General features: G+C 31.3%; 1 protein-coding gene across 2 annotated transcripts; it reads right to left on the bottom strand.

Annotated features, from left to right (window-relative positions):
- Nucleotides 1-2,604: 2,604 nt before the first annotated feature.
- Nucleotides 2,605-4,054, bottom strand: LOC120157574 (probable WRKY transcription factor 7). 2 transcript variants are annotated; one of them, XM_039168667.1, is made up of 5 exons: nucleotides 3,598-4,015; nucleotides 3,365-3,561; nucleotides 3,280-3,334; nucleotides 3,053-3,178; nucleotides 2,605-2,795 (listed from the first exon to the last, which is right to left on the bottom strand). In XM_039168667.1, the coding sequence occupies exons 1-5, from the start codon at nucleotides 3,942-3,944 to the stop codon at nucleotides 2,633-2,635; spliced, it is 888 nt and encodes a 295-aa protein (XP_039024598.1). In that variant the 5' UTR covers nucleotides 3,945-4,015; the 3' UTR covers nucleotides 2,605-2,632. The 2 variants fall into 2 exon arrangements, with proteins under 2 accessions (XP_039024598.1, XP_039024597.1); XM_039168666.1 differs by having other exon boundaries at nucleotides 3,280-4,054.
- Nucleotides 4,055-23,633: the final 19,579 nt, after the last annotated feature.

Genomic DNA, 23,633 nt, shown 5'->3' on the forward strand with positions numbered 1-23,633 from the left:
TGACCAAATTGTCCTTATTATATATTTGTATAATATTACAAATTGTAAAATATTTATATATTTTCTTTAAAAAATTAAATTCATAATATTTATATAATTTTTTTACAAAATTAAAAATATAAAAAAAATGTTTAATGAAAGGGTAAAAAAAATTTTAACCCTTGAACTTCAAATAAAATTTTAATTATAGATTTTTTTTTGTAAATCTAAAATAATTTAAGGATAAATTTGTAATTTAACCTTCGTAGAATTTTTATTATTCAATAACAGAAGAATTATATTTTTGGAAAAAAATAAAAATTTAAGGGCATTTTAGTCCAAAACGCCTGTAATGTTACAATACCTAAGGGAAGAGAGGTAATGACATTCTCAGTAATGTACCCCAAAAAATCTACTATTGGTAATAAAACATTATCGGGAATGAGATTCTCAGCCAACCAAACATGGGATTCTCATCCCATGGGAATCCCACAATCCTTGAACCAAACACCCCTAATAGTAATAAAATATTACCAGCCAAACCAAACGGGGGAATGTAGATTCCATTCCCGGGGGAATCCCACATTCCCCTATCCACCCCTTATGGGTAAGTGCCTAAGTGGGTAACCGGCTGGAGAGTGAACCAATTTTTTTATCCTGATCAATATGAAACAAATGAGTTCCATATGGAAAATCTGAATCGAATCGAACCGAATTAGAATATTTGAATATTTAAATCAACCCGAAAACCGAACCTTATAAGGGTAAACCGAATTGAGCCGTTTACTCGGCTCGTGTCGGTTTTTCAGTTTTCTCGATTTCGTTGCTCAGCCCTAACACTATTTGATTTGAGGGTTAAGTTTAATTTAATTTATTAAAATTAGGACCAAATTGATATAATATATAAGTAACAGTGACAAAATGTGTAATTATACCAAATATTTTAACTGCCACATCAACTTCTCTGTTAAATATTAACGACAAATGGCAAAATTTCAAAAATGATGGTCAAAATGAAAATGAGCAATAATTAGGCGATCACTGATATAGTTTACTAATTATTTTAAATAATGTACCTTTAAAATTTTAATTAATTTATAAATATACGTTGAGTCCATTATAATTTTAAATTTTTATAAATTAAATTAATGGTACTTATCGTATGTGGTACTTATCGGTACTCGTTGAGCGTGACAGACTCATCCTAAGAACAATTCTCTTAATCTAATTTATTCTATTATTAGATAATTACATAATAACTTAATTTTTTGCTTAATACTAAAATAAGTACCTAAAAAATGTTTTGAAAAATATTTTTGTGCCTAAATAATTTTTCACTAAAAATATGTGCTTAAAGTTTTCTCTGTTACACTTTTAGGTGTTTGTTGTTTAAAAAAATCGTTAACACGTGTCACATTTATATTTTTTTAAAATATAAAATATTGTTTAAAATGTTTTTTAAAAATCTGGACGTAACACTCGTCACTTATCGATTTTTTTAACGGTAGACGTCTAAAAGTTTAACAGATAAAACTTTAGACAAATAATTTTAACGAAAAATTCTTTAGGTACCAAAAGTTAATTTTAAGTATAGTTTAGACACTTATTTTTATACTAAGGTTTTTTTTATACATTTTATAATAACTTTTCTTGACCCAAAAGTGTTTTTTCCTCGCATTCAGCTTATCCCAAGGAACAAGCGGAAGGAAACCCATGTAGCATGACCAGGCGGCTAATGCCTCAACCAAAGCCTATGAGCCCAAACACAGTTGGAGTTGGAGTTCATTTTGGCAGCCCAACTACTGTTGCAGTGGGTAAAATTGGCCCAATATTGTTGAGGGGCTAATTATTTAGCCCAATACAACACAAAGGAAATTAGTTAGGGATCTACGACATTTATTACAGTGGCTTGAAACTTTTCATCCCGATGTGATAAATTATAATAAAAAATATATATTTTATTAGAAATCGTCACGTCAACGTGACGAGTTTACCATAGACTGTAGTATTTATCGTAGATTGTAAAATAAATTCCGAATTGACTTATTGAGTCAATTATTTTTTCCGCCTAACCTAATGGGTCCGCTCCAAGTAGAGATCCATTGTCTTGCGAATTATGATCATCAAATATTTATCTAACAATAATTGTTTAGTCTTGAGACCCTTTAACTAGTTAAGTGGTTAAAGATACTAATATTTTCTCACCTTATATAGGTTTGAGTCTTGATATTTATCTTTAAAATATATTATCTCTAATTAGAATAGTTTAGCATCAAATCTGATCACCAAGATACATTTAACAATGCTTTAGTGGAAATTGGAACAAATTAAAGCTTAATCACGATCCATCTATATATTGTATACTATAATATTAAAGGGTGGAAAGTATTGTGATAATTGGGTAAAAGAAAATAAAAAAAATAAAAGAAATCCCCACTACTTGCATGATTGATATCGCACCAATTCACGCTTATCCTATTCCATGCCTATTTTCATTTTCCAAACTAAACAATGTCCAATATACGGAATCCTACACCTTCTCTCTCTCCCCCTTTTTTTTTTTTTCGTTTTTTTAAAGAGCAACTACCCAATCTTGTTGTTTCGAGACCATTTTCCATTTTTGTCCATGGCCGGTTGCATGAGTGGTGGGGACCTAAGATGATTCGAGGATCAAAGCTGGTGACACAGTGGTGATGTTGTGGCTATGATTGTGATCTGCTTCATATGTTACAATGAGCATCGTTGGGTCATCTAGAGCTCGCTCTACATGTTTCCTTGCAGGGCAGCCTCTGACGCTGCTGCACTTGTAATATCCCCTGAAAGTTGTCCAAAGAAACGAGTTAGGCGGGCTCACACGGCTTTTACAAATTAATTAACTCGGTAGTTATAAATAAAAGTCAATGACACTTGCTGTTGAAAACAAAAAGACATCAAATGCAGGCTTGAATTTATTGTGCATTTGGCGCATTTGGTCAAACAGGTATCGGGCTAGTTAAAAAAACCCAGAAGAAAACATAAAATATAACAAGTTTTGATCGGTTAATTGAAGAGCAAAGTAGTAATATTTACGAACCTTGGATGAGGGGAACCCTTGATCGGTTTCTGACCATATTTTCGCCACGAGTAATCATCAGGAGGTATATCGGCTATCTTGTTGCTAATTGCAGCAACTCTGATGATCTTCTTCACTCTTGATTTCCTACAGAAAATTGAATCAAAAGTTTCAGACTTGGGAATCAAATCAATTGAACGATTCAAATTGAACCTATGACCCCAAAAAAAGAATATGAGAAAACCAACCTTTTCTTAGAGCAATGGCAACGAACAGAGGATGAACCACGGTTAAGAGCAGCAGTATCCAATGAATTACACTTCCTTTTCAAAGAGGAAGACAAAGTTGAATTCCCAGCGGACAAAGACCGCGAAGATGAGAAATTTATGGTACTAGCCGATTCATTTCTCTCCAAAACACCAGTCTTTGATCTCAAATGAGCACTGCTTTTGTTATGGAGGCGATTTGGAGGCAAAGGAGGCAAACTACAGCTTGGGGTCGAACAAAAAGGCTTGAAAGCTGACTCTTGATATTTGGTTACTTGAAAAGGAGACCCGCACTCTTGAATCTTGTATACAGCTTGTTGTGAGTCTTGTTTTTGGTGAGTAACAGGGGCTCGTCTAAATCGAGCATGGCCGATTCTCGGTCGACCCAGTAAAGAAATAACCTCTTTGAAAGAGTTAACAGTCTTGTCCGTAACAGCTTGGATATCCATGGCCGACTCTGAAGGAGAAAAGGTTTTCAAAGGAACATCTTGATCGAAAAGCTCTTGACTTTTAGACATCAAATTTATTAACTCTTCAACACCTTGAATCCCAGAATTCGTAGCTTCTTTCAAAGCAGTTTCCACCATTTTCCCTGTAAAATTACCACCGCCGGCACCACCGTATACCATCATCAATTCAACAGTCATCTCTGTTCAACAAAAAAAAAGCCCAAACCCACCACAAATTTGACAACGAATAAGAACCAGCAGCAGTTTTCTAGATTTATAGAGAAACAAAAACTTGATATCTTAATTGAAATAATGTAAAAAAGGATGATGAAATAGATAAAAGAAAGGAAGAAAAACTTAAAGGAGCAGAGGGTCAATCTGAATGCCTTATGCTCTTCAATTACATGTATACCCAATCAACGCGTTAAACGTGTTTAACAAATTGTCAGCACTTTGACCAAGCCGGATAAAACAACCGCTGGATGGGGTGCCCGAGTAATATGGGGAATCTCATTTTGGTTGGGACAGTGAGGCAGCGGAGTTGACTTTAACAGCTTTAAATTCACCAACAGACAAAAAATGTCAATGGTAGGACCCGCTTTTTACCGGAAACAAGAAAATAGTCGTATGGATTTCTTAGTGGGGGCCATCACTGCCGTATGATTTAAGATTAAATGAATATTTGTAATCTTCTTTTCATCATCATTTCTTACCTGATATGACTTCCAGCTGGGCTTTGAAAAATAAAACGTGTCAAGTTTTAGAACTAAACACAAAGTTAACGTTGACTTTCAAGTAGATTAGAAAATTTTAAATAACAAAATATTATTTTTTTTACAACTATTATTAAAGAAGATTTTATATATAGATTAAAATTGGGGATGAAGTCAAGAATATGGCCCGGGGGGGGCCTTTTTTTTTTTTGGGCCAATGGGGCAAATCAAGAATTTATTTGGTACAATGGGGTAAACCCATTTTTATTTTGAAAAATACGATAAATATTATAGTATAAAGGGAATTCGTTATTTTGAAGTGACGAGTTTTATTGGATATATTATTTTATTAATCTTAATTCAGTGGCCACACGCGGGCTGTTATTTTAATTTATTTAATGAGATTCGTCACTTCGAGATGACGAGTTACTTAAGATTTTTTTTCTTCATAATTTATAAAATTATTAAAAAAAATAAATTAAAAAAACAATAAAACTCTTCGAGTCCCTATTATATTAAAAAAATAGTCATTTATAGTTGTTGGGCAACGAGCAACAACAACGATTACCATGGAATTTGTCATCTCGAGGTGACTAGTTCGATCTGTTTTTTTATAAAAAAAATAGCCATTTACAGTCGTTGAGATTGGGGTTACAAATAAGAGGTTGGGGTTTAGGATCTTTATTGTCTATAGTTACGAAAAAAATTGAGGAAAAATTTGTAGTTTCTGAAGAATTCCCCAAAATAGTCTTTCCAACAAGAAATATTATGCTCTGATGATGTTCATATTTCGTTGTTCGAACTCCTTCCGGAAGAAGAACGAGGCATTCGTTAACGCGGAATGACATCGAGAGATCCGCATCAGCAGATGATTATATATCTTCAGTAATTCGGTCTGTATCTAGCCACATTTATGTGTGGTTTTAAGGTGAACCCAACAATGATTTCAGCTCTGATTGAACGTTGGAGGCCCGAGAAGCACACTTTTCATTTTTTCGAGTAGTGAAATGAATATTACTTTAGAAGATGTCACTTACCAGCTGAGTGTTCCCATGAATGGTGTAGTCGTCATGAGGCGAAACTGTAATACCCCAACCCGTACCCGACCGAATACAAGTCCGAGATGTCACATTGACTTTTAAAAACGATATTTTTACAAAATATCAAATCATTTGAAGTCTTTTTAACAAAATATCACAATATTCCATTAAATTATGTTTGGTATAAAATTTTGAGTCAAAAATATATTTATGAACAGTAAAATACGGTATGAACATTACCGTATAAACAATAATGAACAGTACTATGAACAGTGATAAACAATTCCGTGAACAGTACCAAAATGTTACAATTTAACATAATGTTGGATGGGAACTGATTCCCCTGCTACAGGGAACCGATTCCCTGCTACAGTACTTCGGCAAAACATGTATAAAACTCATAAAATTTAAAACGTTCATCATTATACATTTATCATTTACGTTTATACGTTTAAAACATTCCAAAACTCGATCAGAGTGTAACCAATACAAATCCTTTATTTATTACATGCCAACTAAATTCTTTCTAACAAAATACATGTAATTCGATCTACACTTCTGATCTGATCTTCGGTAAGGAGAACTGACCTGTCTTGTTCCTCTTTACTTCTCTTTTCGCTTTCCAAACCTACGTGTGAAACAATCACACGCTAAGTCGATGACTTAGTGAGGCATATAAAACATATAATATAACCATATATCATTCCATATAAACAAAAGGCATACATCAGCAAATACTATCATTAATCACTTTTATCTACCACATATTCATCATATAACACATATATCACTATACCAAGGAATAAACATATCATCATGTAATTTCTATAACATATTTCATATTACCAAATATACATATCACATATAGTGTATTTGTTATTATCTCTTATTAACCCATGTACACATGTCACTAATTCTTTTTATCATATAACATATACTAAACATTTCTATACAGATCATAGAACACATATATCATTTTCAACACGTTTAACATTTCACATTCATTATCATTAATTCTTATAATTTAACACCCTTATACATAACATATCATGCATTAACCAAGCAATACACCATTACATAAATCCTGTGATCTATTCCATATAACCAATCACATATACATATCATATTCAGTATACTTATTAAATCTCTTTATTAGTCCATATACACTGTTGAGAACTAAAGGTATGCGAGTATATTGAGGTTGTGCACTAATACTGTCACCACAGATTGTATAAGTCCCACTGAGTGACATATGAAATTTGTCCTGAATGACCACTGTATTATCCCGAAGGACCACTGTATTGTTCCGAAGGACCTATGAAACCCTCGACTCTAGGCATGCCAACTATACCTATAGCTCTCGTATTATATAATATGGGCATTATCATTTGTTCATTTCATATCACTTGTTCTTTCTCTTCTGTCACATACCACATGTATGTGTAAACATCTATCTTAATCATTTAACATGTATCACAAGTGCATGTAATCACGTATTACATGTAATCATATAGATCATTTCATATGGTTATATCATTTCTCATTTATTCATATACTTATGTCATATCTTGTCCACCTATGTTCATATATATATGTCACATATACTTTGAATCATCTTTTTCACATACTCATATAATCATTTCCTATAGTTCATATTTTATTTTCACATATGACATATCACATAAATCACATAGCACATATAAGCATATATGTAACACCCCTAACTCATATTCGACCCGAATACAAGTCCGAGATGTCACATTGACTTTTCAAACTTTGATTCTTAAAGAAAAATCTCGGGAATTTAAAACTTTCATTAAAACAAAATACTTTAATTTACATAAAAGAGACCACTTAATACAAAATCGATCAGAGCATTCGTAATTAACCACTTATTACATACCAACACTTTATACACAACAAAATACCTACTTTGTCAATTACTTCTGATATGATTTCTTAGTAATGTTGTTGTCCGTACCACTGCTATTCTGAATCTTCTTATTTCTTGGTACCTAAGTGTAAATCACTTACACGCTAAGTTATAGACTTAGTGAGGCAATAAATGAATATGCAATAATATCTTCATGAATATGCATTCTTACCATTTCCTTCATGACATTTCAATATGCATGTATCTATTACACAATAACATATATAATCATATCATGCATGTACAAAACTTACCTTCTTGTACCACTTTCACTGTACTTTGTATTTCAATTGCCCATGTATATTATTGAGAATAGAGGTATGTGAGTGCATTGAGGTTGTGCACTAATGTTGTCACCACAGCTCGTATCAATTCCCTCATGGGACACCGAACCTTAGTTCAGTATTCATCCCTAAGGACTGTCATATATGTTCCGTAGGACCACTACATCCCGAAGGACTACGTCCCGAACGACTATTATACCATCGACTCTTGGCATGCCAATTACACATATAGCTCTCATATCGTATACTATGGGCATTATTATTATATTTTATATGTTCATGTACTCATGTCATTTCTCTTGTGATCATGTAGCTCATGTCATTTCTCTTGTGATCATGTATTTCATGTCATTTTCTCTTATCACATATCATATCACATTTGTATTTGCATCTATTCATATATATACATCATTTATCCAATCACATGAACATATATATGCCTTATGCATGTATTACAATAATTATCATGTATGCATGTTCACAACTATTGTACTATGAAAATCAATATAGGAATTAGACTTATCTCAAGTCTTATTCCATTATACTATACATATAGTATGTACTCACTTTAGCTTTGCTTTGATTCGATTCTAATCCTTTGATCGTTCCGGAATAAGCTTACTTTTAGTATCTACATAATCACACATGGATCTATATCAGTATTATAGCTAATATACTCTAATGGTTTACTCTTTAGATTAAGATAAATGCCAATTTCATCTTTTAATGAAGGTGTGCATCGATGCACTACTTGTGCATCGGTGCATAAAATGCATTCGATGTTTTATTATTAATGAGATGCATCGATACATGCCTTATGCATTAATGCACTAATTGCATTCGATCTTTTTATTTTAAAAGAGTGCATCGATGCACAACCTGTGCATAGATACACCTTCAAACAATTTATGGGTTTTAACCTTGATGCATCGAAGCACTATGAATATGCATCGATGCACTCTTCCCAAAATCCTCTTTTTGAACCCGAAAATTCATTCATTTTGGATTAAATCCTTCATGTTTAATCCTCTTTTTCATTCTTAACTATAGTACACATCCTTAAACCAATTTATACTCATTTATTTCATCTTAAATCTCTAAGTTCTATCATTCATATGTAATTCAAGAATTACATCAATAAATCAACATGTTTGAATTCCACTTCTAACACTTCGTATATCTTAAATAGATTGATGACAAGTCAAATTTAACTTTCAATTCTAGTTATGAACTCTATTCCAAGATTTCATTTAAGAACTTCAAATCTTAAATCTGTTCTAACTTCATCATCCTTTGATGTTAAGATAACTTAAGCTTTCCTTAAGCTTAGTTATCATCTAATAATCAAAACCCAATATTAAATTTAACAAGAAACTCAATAATCAGAAATCTTACCTTTGCTTTGGTTCACACGCACAAGGAAGAAAGAAGAAGAAGAGAACTTTGGAAGTCTTGGGTGTTTTCTCCCCTTCCACCCACGTGTATCCTTATATACATACTTATCTCTTCTTTAATTATTTTTCCTTGCAATTACTCTATTTTCCTTCCATTCCTTCTTCCTTTCAATTCCATCCTACACAATATTTTGCATGTAAATCTTTATATTATTCATTCATTTTATTTTAACCACCAAATTCTGAGACTTTACAATTTAGTCACTAACCCGGTATTGAGGATGTTACAATATATCAGTTCATATAATCAAGTATACATACATTTCATGTCATTCACATCCTTATAATCAATACTCCATACACTATAACTATTGGAAATAGACTTATCACAAGTCCAATTCCTTATAATCCTATAAACTAAAATACACTCATAAGAATCATATCAATCATATAACATTTTAGGAGTCACTTCTTACTATAGTAACTCCATCACTAGCTCATCGCAAGCCAATGTTTTTCGATAGCATAAGTACAATTAAATTGCACTCACCTTAGCCTTGCTTTGATTCAATCCTAATTCTTTGATTGTTCTGGAACTTGTTTAGGCTCAATATCTACATAAATATAATTTTCAAAATAATTGTCAGAAGTCTAAACCTTAAACTTGATGTTAATAACTTAAGCTGGTTCAATGAACCAAAAATTCCATTTTTCCTTTAGGGGGTATTTGTTCCCTCTGTGTAATCTAGAATTTTTTTGTTCAAGCCTATAAATCCTATTTTAAGCACGAAAATTCACTCAATTCAACTTGAATACTTTATATTTCACCCCCTTTCATATTCTTAACTTACATATACATGTTTAACCTCATTTATATCCATTTATCTCATCTTAAATCTCAAAATCCTCTCCTCTTTATGAACTTCAAGAATCATACCCAATTTTCAATATGTTCTAATTTCAATTGTATCACTTAATATCTCTTAATTAAACTGATGACAAATCAAATTTAACTTTAAATTCAACTTATCAACTCATTACCGGAAATTCATTTAAATACTCATCTTTAATCTTTCATAACTTCTTCATCTTTCGATTTTAAGATAACTTAAGCTTTCCTTAAGCTTAGTTATCATCTAATGATAAAAACTAACTCATAAAATCAACAAATAATTGATTAACCAGAAAACTCACCTTTGCCTTGGATCCTTCACGGGAGGAGGAAGAAGAATGGAGAAGAGTTTGTAGATAACTCCCCCCACTCCACGTGAATCATTCATATAAAAGGGGGAAAATATCTTTCTTACCAAATGACCATTTTGCCCTTTAATTCATTTAATAATTACAAAAAACTTTCAGGAAATATTTCCAAATAAATCATTGAACTATTCAACTATTTTACTTTGACCAACAAATTCTAAAATATTTTAATTTGGTCACTAACCCGGTATTGAGGATGTTACAAATCTCCATTCCTTTAAAGAAAATTCGTCCTCGAATTTTCATTGCACACATTGATAAGAACATATCTTCTAATGTTCTTGTAACACCCCCAACCCGTATCCGATCCGGATACGAGTCCGAAGTGTCACATTGACTTTTCAAACATTTAATCGTATAAAATAGTAAGTAATTTAAAACTTTGATAATTTAACTTATTCAAAACGTTTACAAAATATCAGAGTTCATACAATTTATCTTTAGACTACATGCCAACTACACTCTATAACCAGTACATATATTTTCTGATCTGACATTTGGTAAGGAGAACTGACCTGTCTTGCTCCGCATTACTCTTTACTCTTCTCGAAACCTACGTGTGAAACAATCACACGCTAAGTTGAAGACTTAGTGAGGCATAACAACTTTTAATGCACTTTATAACATATATCAATACATGCATGTTCTGTTCTATCATGTTATACCAATTCCATGCATTCTTCGTATCATATAAAATCATATCAGATAATTACAGTAAATACATACACATAATTCATCATTAAAAGTTTATCATGTAATCACATACTTTTTATGGTTAACCTTTCAATCAACACTATACACACCCAACATCATATCATTTCTATAACATTTATCATACCACTAACATATATTTTTCATCTCTCTGGATTAGCCCATGTACATATGTGAGAACTATCGATATGTGAGTCTATAGAGTTGTGAACTAATGCTGTCACCACAGCTCGTATAATTGCACTCATAAATGTTCCAAAGAATATACCTATGTCCCGAAGGACCGCGTAGACCCTCGACTCTTGGCATGCCAACTATACCCCTAGCTCTCATGACACATAACATGGGCATTATCATTTATTTCATTTCAAATATTCACATAAACATGTAATTCACTTTCACATATCACGTATCACATAGCTTCTTTTCATATTATCACATAGTCACATAGTTCACTTACACGTAGATCATTTCCATATAATTCACATGTCACATATCTCATGTTCTTGTATTCATATAACATATAACTCAATAGATTACTTCACATCATATAATTCATAGTTATGATTTCATATATTTACCTAATTACAAAGCTAATTCACCTATACATGTTTTCATATAATTTCTATCATTTCTCACCAACCACATTTATTCATGTAAAATACTTATCATATCTTGTTCACATATGATCATACTTCATATAACAGATAGAAACACTTAGAACACTTTCACATAGCCTTATATTTCATTATCATATACTTATATTTGTTCTCCTATGACTCTTTATAAACATCTATTTTATTTCCCTACATCTCTTGACTTACTTCTATATTCATATAATTTCATAATTATTTATATTCTCTCATTAACACTTAACGTATTTTACATAAACCACATAGCACATGCAAAACAAAACCTATCAATTCATATAATCCAACATACATACACTTCATATCGTTAACATACTTATAATCAAGACTTAATGAGCTATTACTATAGGAATAGACTTATCACAAGTCCAATTTCCATATAATCTTATACGATAAGATGCACTCACCTGGGCCTCGTTGTTTGAATCAATCCTAATCCTTAGTTTGTTCCGGAACAAGCTTAACCACATAGCACATGCAAAACAAAACCTATCAATTCATATAATCCAACATACATACACTTCATATCGTTAACATACTTAATCAAGACTTAATGAGCTATTACTATAGGAATAGACTTATCACAAGTCCAATTTCCATATAATCTTATACGATAAGATGCACTCACCTGGGCCTCGTTGTTTGAATCAATCCTAATCCTTAGTTTGTTCCGGAACAAGCTTTCATTCTATATCTACATAATAATACATTAATACTTATCAGTATACTGATTGATATATTCGAAACTATCACTCCTTAGTCTCAAAGAAAAGCCAATTTCCATCTTTTAATGAAGGTATGCATCGATGCACTACACCATGCATCGATGCATAAATCCTATTCGATGTTTGTATTTAATGGGGATGAATCGATGCACTCCTTATGCATCGATGCATAAATCTCATTCGATGTTTTCTATTTAATTCATGCATCGATGCACTGCATGTGCATCGATGCACCTTAAACAATTTCTGGTATTTATCATCGATGCATCGGTGCACAATGAATGTGCATCGATGCACATTGCCCAGAACTGACATTTTAGCACGTAAATCATCAACTCTTCCCTTAATTCTTCTATTTTAAGCCCTCTTATGACATTAAACTCAACTACTATAACTTGAACCAACTTATACCATGTAATCATCTTTAACCTCAAATCCTATATTCTTTATGAGATTCAAGAATCATACCAAATTTTCTATATGTTCTAAATCCAATTCTATCACTCCAAATCTCTTAATTTAACTATTGACAAGTCAAATTCATCCTTAGAATTTCAAAAACCTTTATGTAACAAAATTTCATTTCTACCCCCTTCATATCATTTCCTTTTTAATTCTCTATTCTTGATGTTTAAAGCTTATATAAGCTTTCCTTAAGCTTATATAATACTCCAAGAATCAAAACCAAACCTAAAATTCAAATAATAATCAACTAATAAAACTCTCACCTTTGCCTTGCTCTCCCACGTATGAAGAAGAAGAAAGGAGAAGAGAACTCTAGATGCTTCTCAAATTTCCCACGTTTATATTACCTTAAAAAGAAATATAAAAATCTTTCTGGTCAAATGACCATTTAACCCTTAATTTCATTTAATAATTACTAATTATCCTTCATCATATATATCCAATAATCATTGAACTATTTCATTCTTATACTTTAGTCACCAAATTCTAAAACTTTACAATTTGGTCACTAACCCGGTATTGCGGATGTTACAAATCTCCCCTCCTTTTAAGAAAATTCGCCCTCGAATTTTCACTACACATCCTAATAAGAACATATCTTCTAATGTTCTTATGTTGCTTCCCTGACTTATTCTTTCTTGTCATCATCAGAAACTTACTTTTCAATCCTTAAGTTTTCCAATTATCTTTTTCCTTTATATATATATATATTCATATCAGGTCACTTATCATTTAAACAGCAAACAGTAACTTCAATCCATTGTTGTCTTTTCTCTCATCGACTATGCATTTTTCCTTTGACCTTTCTAAAATTCAATAATGTCACTCATCACGTTGACAGAAACATCCATCTCTATATCAAATCCATCTATTCTTCATATAACTCTCTGATTACCTTATAATCATACCAAACTTGTATTTCGTCATCACTTGACCAAAACACAACTTTAAATCTTCTTCATGTGATTAAACATACTTTAAGGAGTCAAACAATATTTTCACATCACCTTGCACACTTGTCTTATCACTTATACTCATCTTTATGTACCAATCTTCATTGCATCCTCATTACTAATAACCCATTTCTTATATACTTCATTCTTTATTATTTCTTATACTTGTATTTTCCTTCCTGAAGGTTCCATGCAAATACTTATCTCTATTTCTACATCATAGCTATCTGCTCAGAATATACAACCATATTCAAATTCACATCATAATCAATTAACTCAACTTTATCTTTTTCTTCAATCTATAACTCTATCACCTTTACTCTGACAGCTAGTCAATAACATATGTTCAATCTAGGGTACAAACCCTAATCACCAAACACATACATCCTTTCAAATCGAAATTATCTTAAAATTCGCTTACTCAACTTATCAATTTCACCTCTATTCTCATACATCCTGAAATTTCTTTTGCTTAAACTCAACATTCTGACTTCCTGTGTCTATAATTGATCATCGATATACACATTCTCAAACTCTTCTTATCAATCCTCATCTTTACTTAAATATACAAATTTTACTTCCTTTTCCTTTACTATACCACATTACTATCCAAATATGCAACTATATCCAGATCCATTGCAGATCTGGTATCATATCCTGACAATATCTTATAATCTTATAATTCCAGTACATTCCCATCACATATTCTTGTTAGCCAACGCTAACTTTTCCGTCTTAAACTGCAAACCCTATCATATAACGCTCTGGCTTATACAATGTTATCCCTTCATTTCGAACTCATAAGCTTGACTTATACATCTTATACGCTTGCCACTGATGCACTTATCCTTGAGTCTTCTATACGTAATCATCATTAGATCTTTGAACATTCTTATGGTGACACATGTTCACCATATTCTATCTAATCCATATAAAACAAAACTACTCTATATCGTGTTTCCGATTCCAAACGATGAAAACTTTCTATCATATTCAGATATGATTTCAACTTTCTGAAATCAACTTTTGATCTTAGGCATTTCCTGAGTGTCCGCCTTCATCCTGCTTGGCCAGGGCAGGTGAATAGCTATCACAATCAGGAATATCACCTTTCACTTACTTCGAAATTATCACGATCGGATTTCTACTGTATTAAACTATTCTTATTATATTAGCAAGACAACATATTCCTTACACTATCAGATCAGAAATTTTTCAATCTATGTTAGCATGTACACCTTGTATGACACTTTGGACTTCGGTTTATGCCGAGAATCGGCTAAACCATAGCTCTGATACCATTAAATGTAACACCCCCAACCCGTATCTGATCCGGATACGAGTCCGAAGTATCACATTGACTTTTCAAACATTTATTCGTATAAAATAGTAAGTAATTTAAAAACTTTGATAACATTTAACTTATTCAAAACGTTTACAAAAATATCAGAGTTCATACAATTTATATCTTTAGACTACATGCCAACTACACTCTATAACCAGTACATATATTTTCTGATCTGACATTTGGTAAGGAGAACTGACCTGTCTTGCTCCGCATTACTCTTTACTCTTCTCGAAACCTAAGCGTGAAACAATCACACTCTAAGTCGAAGACTTAGTGAGGCATAACAACTTTTAATGCACTTTATAACATATATCAATACATGCATGTTCTGTTCTATCATGTTATACCAATTCCATGCATTCTTCGTATCATATAAAATATCAGATTAATTACAGTAAATACATACTACACACTATCATGTTATACCAATTCCATGCATTCTTCGTATCATATAAAATCATATCAGATTAATTACAGTAAATACATACACATAATTCATCATTAAAAGTTTATCATGTAATCACATACTTTTATGGTTAACCTTTTCAATCAAACACTATACACACCCAACATCATATCATTTCTATAACATTTATCATACCACTAACATATATTTGTTCATCTCTCTGGATTAGCCCATGTACATATGTGAGAACTATCGATATGTGAGTCTATAGAGGTTGTGAACTAATGCTATCACCACAGCTCGTATAATTGCACCGAAGTGCCGCGTAGAATTGCACCGTAGTGCCGTAGTGCCGCATTGCCGTAGTGCCATATAATAATGTCCATAAGGACCACATATTATTCCTTAAGAATCATATACATATACTAGGGATCAAGTATGTGTCTTACAAGACTTCACATGTTCCACAGAATATATATATCCCGAAGGACCGCGTAGAATTGCACCGTAGTGCCATATAATAATGTCCCTAAGGACCACATATTATTCCTTAAGAATCATATACATATACTAAGGACCAAGTATGTGCCTCAAAGACCTCATAAATGTTCCAAAGAATATACATATATCCCGAAGGACCACGTAGACCCTCGACTCTTGGCATGCCAACTATACCCCTAGCTCTCATGACACATAACATGGGCATTATCATTTATTTCATTTCAAATATTCACATAAACATGTAATTCACTTTCACATATCACGTATCACATAGCTTCTTTTCATATTATCACATAGTCACATAGTTCACTTACACGTAGATCATTTCCATATAATTCACATGTCACATATCTCATGTTCTTGTATTCATATAACATATAATCACATAGATTACTTTCATCAATAATTCATAGTTATGATTTCATATATTTACCTAATTACAAAGCTAATTCACCTATACATGTTTTCATATAATTTCTATCATTTCTCACCCAACCACATTTATTCATGTAAACATACTTATCATATCTTGTTCACATATGATCATATACTTCATATAACAGATAGAAACACTTAGAACCTTTCACATAGCCTTATATTTCATTATCATATTACTTATATTGTTCTCCTATGACTCTTTATAAACATATATTTTTATTTCCCTACATCTCTTGACTTCTTCTATTCATAATTCATAATTTATTTTATATTCTCTCATTAACACTTAACCGTATTTTTACATAAACCACATAGCACATGCAAAACAAAACCTATCAATTCATATAATCCAACATACATACACTTCATATCGTTAACATACTTATAATCACGACTTAATGAGCTATTACTATAGGAATAGACTTATCACAAGTCCAATTTCCATATAATCTTATACGATAAGATGCACTCACCTGGGCCTCGTTGTTTGAATCAATCCTAATCCTTAGTTTATTCCGGAACAAGCTTTCATTCTATATCTACATAATAATACATTAATACTTATCAGCATACTGATTGATATATTCGAAACTATCACTCCTTAGTCTCAAAGAAAAGCCAATTTCCATCTTTTAATGAAGGTATGCATCGATGCACTACACCATGCATCGATGCATAAATCCTATTCGATGTTTGTATTTAATGGTGATGCATCGATGCACTCCTTATGCATCGATGCATAAATCTCATTCGATGTTTTCTATTTAAATTCGATGCACCTTAAACAATTTCTGGTATTTATCATCGATGCATCAGTGCACAATGAATGTGCATCGATGCACATTGCCCAAAACTGACATTTTAGCACGTAAATCATCAACTCTTCCCTTAATTCTTCTATTTTAAGCCCCTCTTATGACATTAAACTCAACTACTATAATTTGAACCAACTTATATCCATGTAAATCATCTTTAACCTCAAAATCCTATCTTCTTTATGAGATTCAAGAATCATACCAAATTTTCTATATGTTCTAAATCCAATTCTATCACTCCAAATCTCTTAATTTAACCATTGACAAGTCAAATTCATCCTTAGAATTTCAAAAACCTTTATGTAACAAAATTTCATTTCTACCCCCTTCATATCATTTCCTTTTTAATTCTCTATTCTTGATGTTTAAAGCTTATATAAGCTTTCCTTAAGCTTATATAATACTCCAAGAATCAAAACCAAACCTAAAATTCAAATAATAATCAACTAATAAAACTCTCACCTTTGCCTTGCTCTCCCACGTATGAAGAAGAAGAAAGGAGAAGAGAACTCTGGATGCTTCTCAAATTTCCCACGTTTATATTACCTTAAAAAGAAATATAAAAATCTTTCTGGTCAAATGACCATTTAACCCTTAATTTCCTTTAATAATTACTAATTAACCTTCATCATATATATCCAATAATCATTGAACTATTTCATTCTTATACTTTAGTCACCAAATTCTGAAACTTTACAATTTGGTCACTAACCCGGTATTACGGATGTTACAGTTCTCATGTTACATTCTTTACTTACTATTTCCTTCTTTTAGCTCTTCAATTATTTTTCTCCCTATATATTCATCTACTGTCACTTATCATATAAACGATAACCAGTAATCTCATCCATTTCTATTTTTTCTCTCCTTCGATTCTGCATTTTCCTTTGATCTTTCTAAAATTCATATAATGTCACTCATCACGTAGACAATAACATTCATTTTCATCACTTAACATCAAAAATCAATCAAATTCCTTATAAAATTTTAATTACCTTGCAACAATAACCAAACTTTTATTCCATCATCTTTTGACCAAGAACATAACCTTTCATCTTCTTCAATTGTGATTAAACATTTACTTTACGGAATCAAACAATCTTTCACATTACCTTGCACACTTTTCGTGTTTCTATACCAACTTATCATCTAAACTTTTATATAACCTTTATCACATTTGATCCTTTATATTTCAACCTTTCATTTCTTTATTCTATTATTTCTTCAAAATTTCCTTATACATAGGTCATATCTTTTAATTCATGTTCACATACTCTCTTTTCCTATCACTTATATTCATCTCTAATTACCGATCTTTATTACATCTTTTTAACTTTGATAAGCATCTTCACTTATATGGAACCTCATTCTTTACCATCTCTTGTACTTGGTATTTTTTTCTCCCCTTAAATCTCCCTTTAAAACCTGTAAATACTTTTCTCATTGCCTTAATCATATCTATATGATCCAAATACCTAACCATATTCAAATCCATATCATACTTTATTAACTCACTTTATCTTTTCTTCCAATCTTATAACTCTATCACCTTTACTATTACAATTAGTCGATAGCAACTCTTCAATCTAGAACATAAGCTCTGATTAATTAATCATATACACCCTTTCCAAATCAGAATTATCTCAACAATAGTTTACTTAACTTATCAAATCCATATTCATTCTCATACACCATTAAATTTCCATTTTTCAAACTCAACATTCTAACTTTCTTCATCTACATTCTCCACTTTAGAATAGTGGAGATCTTCTAACATTATTCGGTTGCGCATTCAATTTTCTGAACACAATCCTTAACTTTTTAATCTAGATACAACCCTTATTAACCAGATCATATACCTTCTTTTCCATCAAAATTTCTCTCAACGATATCTTACTCAACTTTTCAAACTCAGACTCTTACTCAAATACAGTACTATTATTCTGTTTAAAATCAAACATTGTAACTTTCTTTGTCTTATAAATTAATCATTGATATATCCATTCTTAAACTTTTCTTTTACTCTTTATGTTTTCTTAAACATACGAATCCTTATCTCCTTCACTACGTCACATTTACATAATCAAAATATACAACTATATTCAAATCCACTTCATATTCTATTATCTTATCCTGACAATATCTTAAAATTTCCTAATTCCAATACATTTTTCATCTCATAATCTTGTTAGCCAACGCTAACTTTTTCCATCTAGAATGCAAACTCTTATCATATTCAATATCATATTCATACTTTTATTTATACACAATACTATCCTTTTCATTTCTTTATCCATTTATCCTTTTATAATATGCATTGTCTTATATATAACTAAACCATATCATGTCCTTCATACTCCCATGCTCTTTTATTTTACACATATTTATCCTTAACTATCACTCCTTATCACACTTTTATTAACTTTGATAGTAAACTTTACTTGCACAAAACCTTATTCTTTATCATTCTTATACTTGTGTTTTCTCCACTTGTTTCAATAATTACCAGATCTCAATACTCATCTCATCCCTTTAAAATAATTTTTCTGCTTCAATTTTCATAACTTCTAACAGAGCTTTTAACCCAATTCACAAAGGTTGTCTTTAACCCTGACTTATTATTAATTAGCTCATTGTTTAATCTTTCAAGATCAAACCCTATAGCTTGAGTCTGTCAGACTCTCATCTGATTTGATTCTCTGGCAGAGAATACAACTAATTCATATCTGGTTTAAAGTTGAAAACCAGAATCTCTATCTTTCTTTTATGGTGCTTAACTCTATGAAGCACTAATTCTCGTAATTATCTGAGATTTTTGTTCTCCAATCCTTTTATTCTTAGTTCTCTCTAGAGCTTTAACGCGATTAATCATTTCTTGAAATGAGAACAATTTCAAAACCAGTAACACTCTTTTAATTTAAGGCGCAAGCCTTAAACAACCAATCACATGTATCATTCTTATATTTCTTAATCAGAATCAACTCATCAATACATCTGCTTAACTTATTAAACTTATACTCATACACCTGCATGTGTAATTCCCTTGTTTATAGCTCATATATTCGAGCTTCATTTGTCTTATGAACTGATCATCCTTGTACTTATTCTTGAACTCTTCTACAAATAATAACCACATCACTAAGTCTTTTAACATCCTTATGGTGATATTTTTCCATCATACTCTAGCTTGCCCACGTAGTAACGAAACTACTCAATTTAACTTATCCATTTTTGAGAAATGAAAAACTTCTAACATTATCTTCATATTATTTTTCAAAGGTCTGTAACAACATAATCTTTCCCAAATTCACTCTTGAGCTCGGATGCTCTTAACACTTTTAACTATTTTGATACATTTATTCTATGAATTAAAGAAGTAGAAAATTGAAAACATACCAAAATATCATTCCACATCATAAAATATTCTCTAATTTTATACAGGCACTCCCTGAGGTTTTCACTCTTCTCCTTGCCTGGCCAGGGCAGGTGAATGCTATTACCTTCAGTCTATTGTCTTCTGCTTCACTTTGTAAGCTCTCATGATCACACATCTAATATAACATAACAATTTAACTCTATTAACAAGACAGTACACTCCTTACACTATCATATCAGAAAATTTTTCACTTTGAATTGGCATGTATTCTTTTTAAAACACTTTTGACTTCGTTTTTAGCATAGAATTGGCTAAACCGTAGCTCTGATACAATTAAATGTAACACCCAACCCGTACCCGACTCGAAAACGAGTCCGAGTTGTCACATTGACTTTTAAAAATGATATTTTTACAAAATATCAAAACATTTGAACTCTTTTTAAGAAAATATCATAATATTCTATTAATTTATGTTTGGTATAAAATTTTGAGTAAAAATGTATTTATAAATAGTAAAATACGGTATGAACAGTATCATATGAACAATAATGAACAATAATGTGAACAGTACCGTGAACAGTACAAAAATGTTAAAATTTTACAGAATATTAGAGGGGAATCGATTCCCCTGCTACAGGGAACCGATTCCCTGCTACAGTACTTCAGCAAAACATTTATAAAACTCATAAAATTTAAAACGTTCATCATTATACATTTATCATTTACGTTTATACGTTTAAAACATTCCAAAACTCGATCAGAGCGTAACCAATACAAATCCTTTATTTATTACATGCCAACTAAATTCTTTCTAACAAAATACATGTAATTCGATCTATATTTCTGATCTGATCTTCAGTAAGGAGAACTGACCTGTCATGTTCCTCTTTACTTATCTTTTCTCTTTTCCAAACCTACGTGTGAAACAATCATACGCTAAGTCGATGACTTAGTGAGGCATATAAAACATATAATATAAACATATACCATTTCATATAAACAAAAGACATGCATCTGCAAATATTATCATTAATCACTTTTACCTACCATATATTCATCATATAACACATATATCACTATACCAAGGAATAAACATATCATCATGTAATTTCTATAACATATTTTATATTACCAAATATACATATCACATATAATGTATTTTTTATTATCTCTTATTAACCCATGTACACATGTCACTAATTCTTTCTATCATATAACATATATTAAACATTTCTATACAGATCATGGAACACATATATCATTTTCAACACGTTTAACATTTCACATTCATTATCATTAATTCTTATAATTTAACACCCTTATACATAACATATCATGCATTAACTAAGCAATACACCATTATATAAATCCTGTGATCTATTCAATATAACCAATCACATATACATATCATATTCAGTATACTTATTAAATCTCTTTATTAGCCTATATACACTTTGAGAACTGAAGGTATGTGAGTACATTGAGGTTGTGCACTAATGCTGTCACCACAGCTCGTATAAGTCCCATTGAGTGGCATATGAAATTTGTCCCGAATAACCATTGTATTGTCTCGAAAGACCACTGTTTGTCTCGAAAGACCTATGAAACCCTCGACTCTTGGCATGCCAACTATACCTATAGCTCTCGTATCATATAATATGGGCATTGTCATTTGTTCATTTCATATCACTTGTTATTTCTCTTCTGTCACATACCACATGTATGTGTAAACATCTATCTTATATCATTTAACATGTTTCACAAGTGCATGTAATCACGTATCACATGTAATCATGTAGATCATTTCATATGGTTATATCATTTCTCATTTATTCATATACGTATGTCATATCTTGTCCACCTATGTTCATATATATATATATGTCACATATAATTTGAATCATCTTTTTCACATACTAATATAATCCTTTCCTATAGTTCCATATTTTATTTTCACATATGGCATATCACATAAATCACATATCACATATAAGCATATATCAATTCATATAATCAAGTATACATACATTTCATGTCATTCACATCCTTATAATCAATACTTCATAAACTATAACTATTGGAAATATACTTATCACAAGTCCAATTCCTTATAATCTTATAAACTAAAATGCACTCATAAGAATCATATCAATCATATAACATTTTAGGAGTCAATTCTTACCATAGTAACTCCGTTACTGGCTCATCGCAAGCCAATGTTTTTCGATAGCATAAGTACAATTAAATTGCACTCACCTTAGCCTTGCTTTGATTCAATCATAATTCTTTGATTGTTCTGGAACTTGTTTAGGCTCAATATCTACATAAATATAATTTTCAAAACAATTGTCAGAAGCTTAAACCTTAAACTTGATGTTAATAACTTAAGCTCGTTCAATGAACCAAAAATTCCATTTTTCCTTTAAGGGGAATCGATACCCCCCAACCGGGTATTTGTTCCCTCTGTGTAATCTGGAATTTTTTTGTTCAAGCCCATAAATCCTATTTTAAGCACGAAAATTCACTCAATTCAACTTGAATACTTCATATTTCATCCCCTTTCATATTCTTAACTTACATATACATGCTTAAACTCATTTATATCCATTTATCTCATGTTAAACTTCAAAATCCTCTCCTCTTTATGAACTTTAAGAATCATACCCAATTTTCAGAATGTTCTAATTTCAATTCTATCACTTCATATCTCTTACTTAAACTGATGACAAGTCAAATTTAACTTCAAATTCAACTTATCAATTCTTTTCCGGATATTCATTTAGAAACTCCTCTTTAATCTTTCATAACTTCTTCATCTTTTGATTTTAAGATAACTTAAACTTTCCTTAAGCGTAGTTATCATCTAATGATCAAA

Source organism: Hibiscus syriacus, unplaced genomic scaffold (assembly GCF_006381635.1).
Source record: "Hibiscus syriacus cultivar Baekdansim isolate YM2019G1 unplaced genomic scaffold, ASM638163v2 tig00111273_pilon, whole genome shotgun sequence".
Taxonomy (NCBI): domain Eukaryota; kingdom Viridiplantae; phylum Streptophyta; class Magnoliopsida; order Malvales; family Malvaceae; genus Hibiscus; species Hibiscus syriacus.

Coding starts and splice junctions, on each gene's coding strand:
- LOC120157574 (XM_039168666.1), bottom strand. CDS start 3,944: ATGACTGTTGAATTGATGATGGTATACGGTGGTGCCGGCGGTGGTAAT. Junction 3,179..3,279: donor TGCCATTGCTCTAAGAAAAG/GTTGGTTTTCTC, acceptor AATTTTCTGTAG/GAAATCAAGAGTGAAGAAGA. Junction 2,796..3,052: donor AAGGGTTCCCCTCATCCAAG/GTTCGTAAATAT, acceptor GACAACTTTCAG/GGGATATTACAAGTGCAGCA.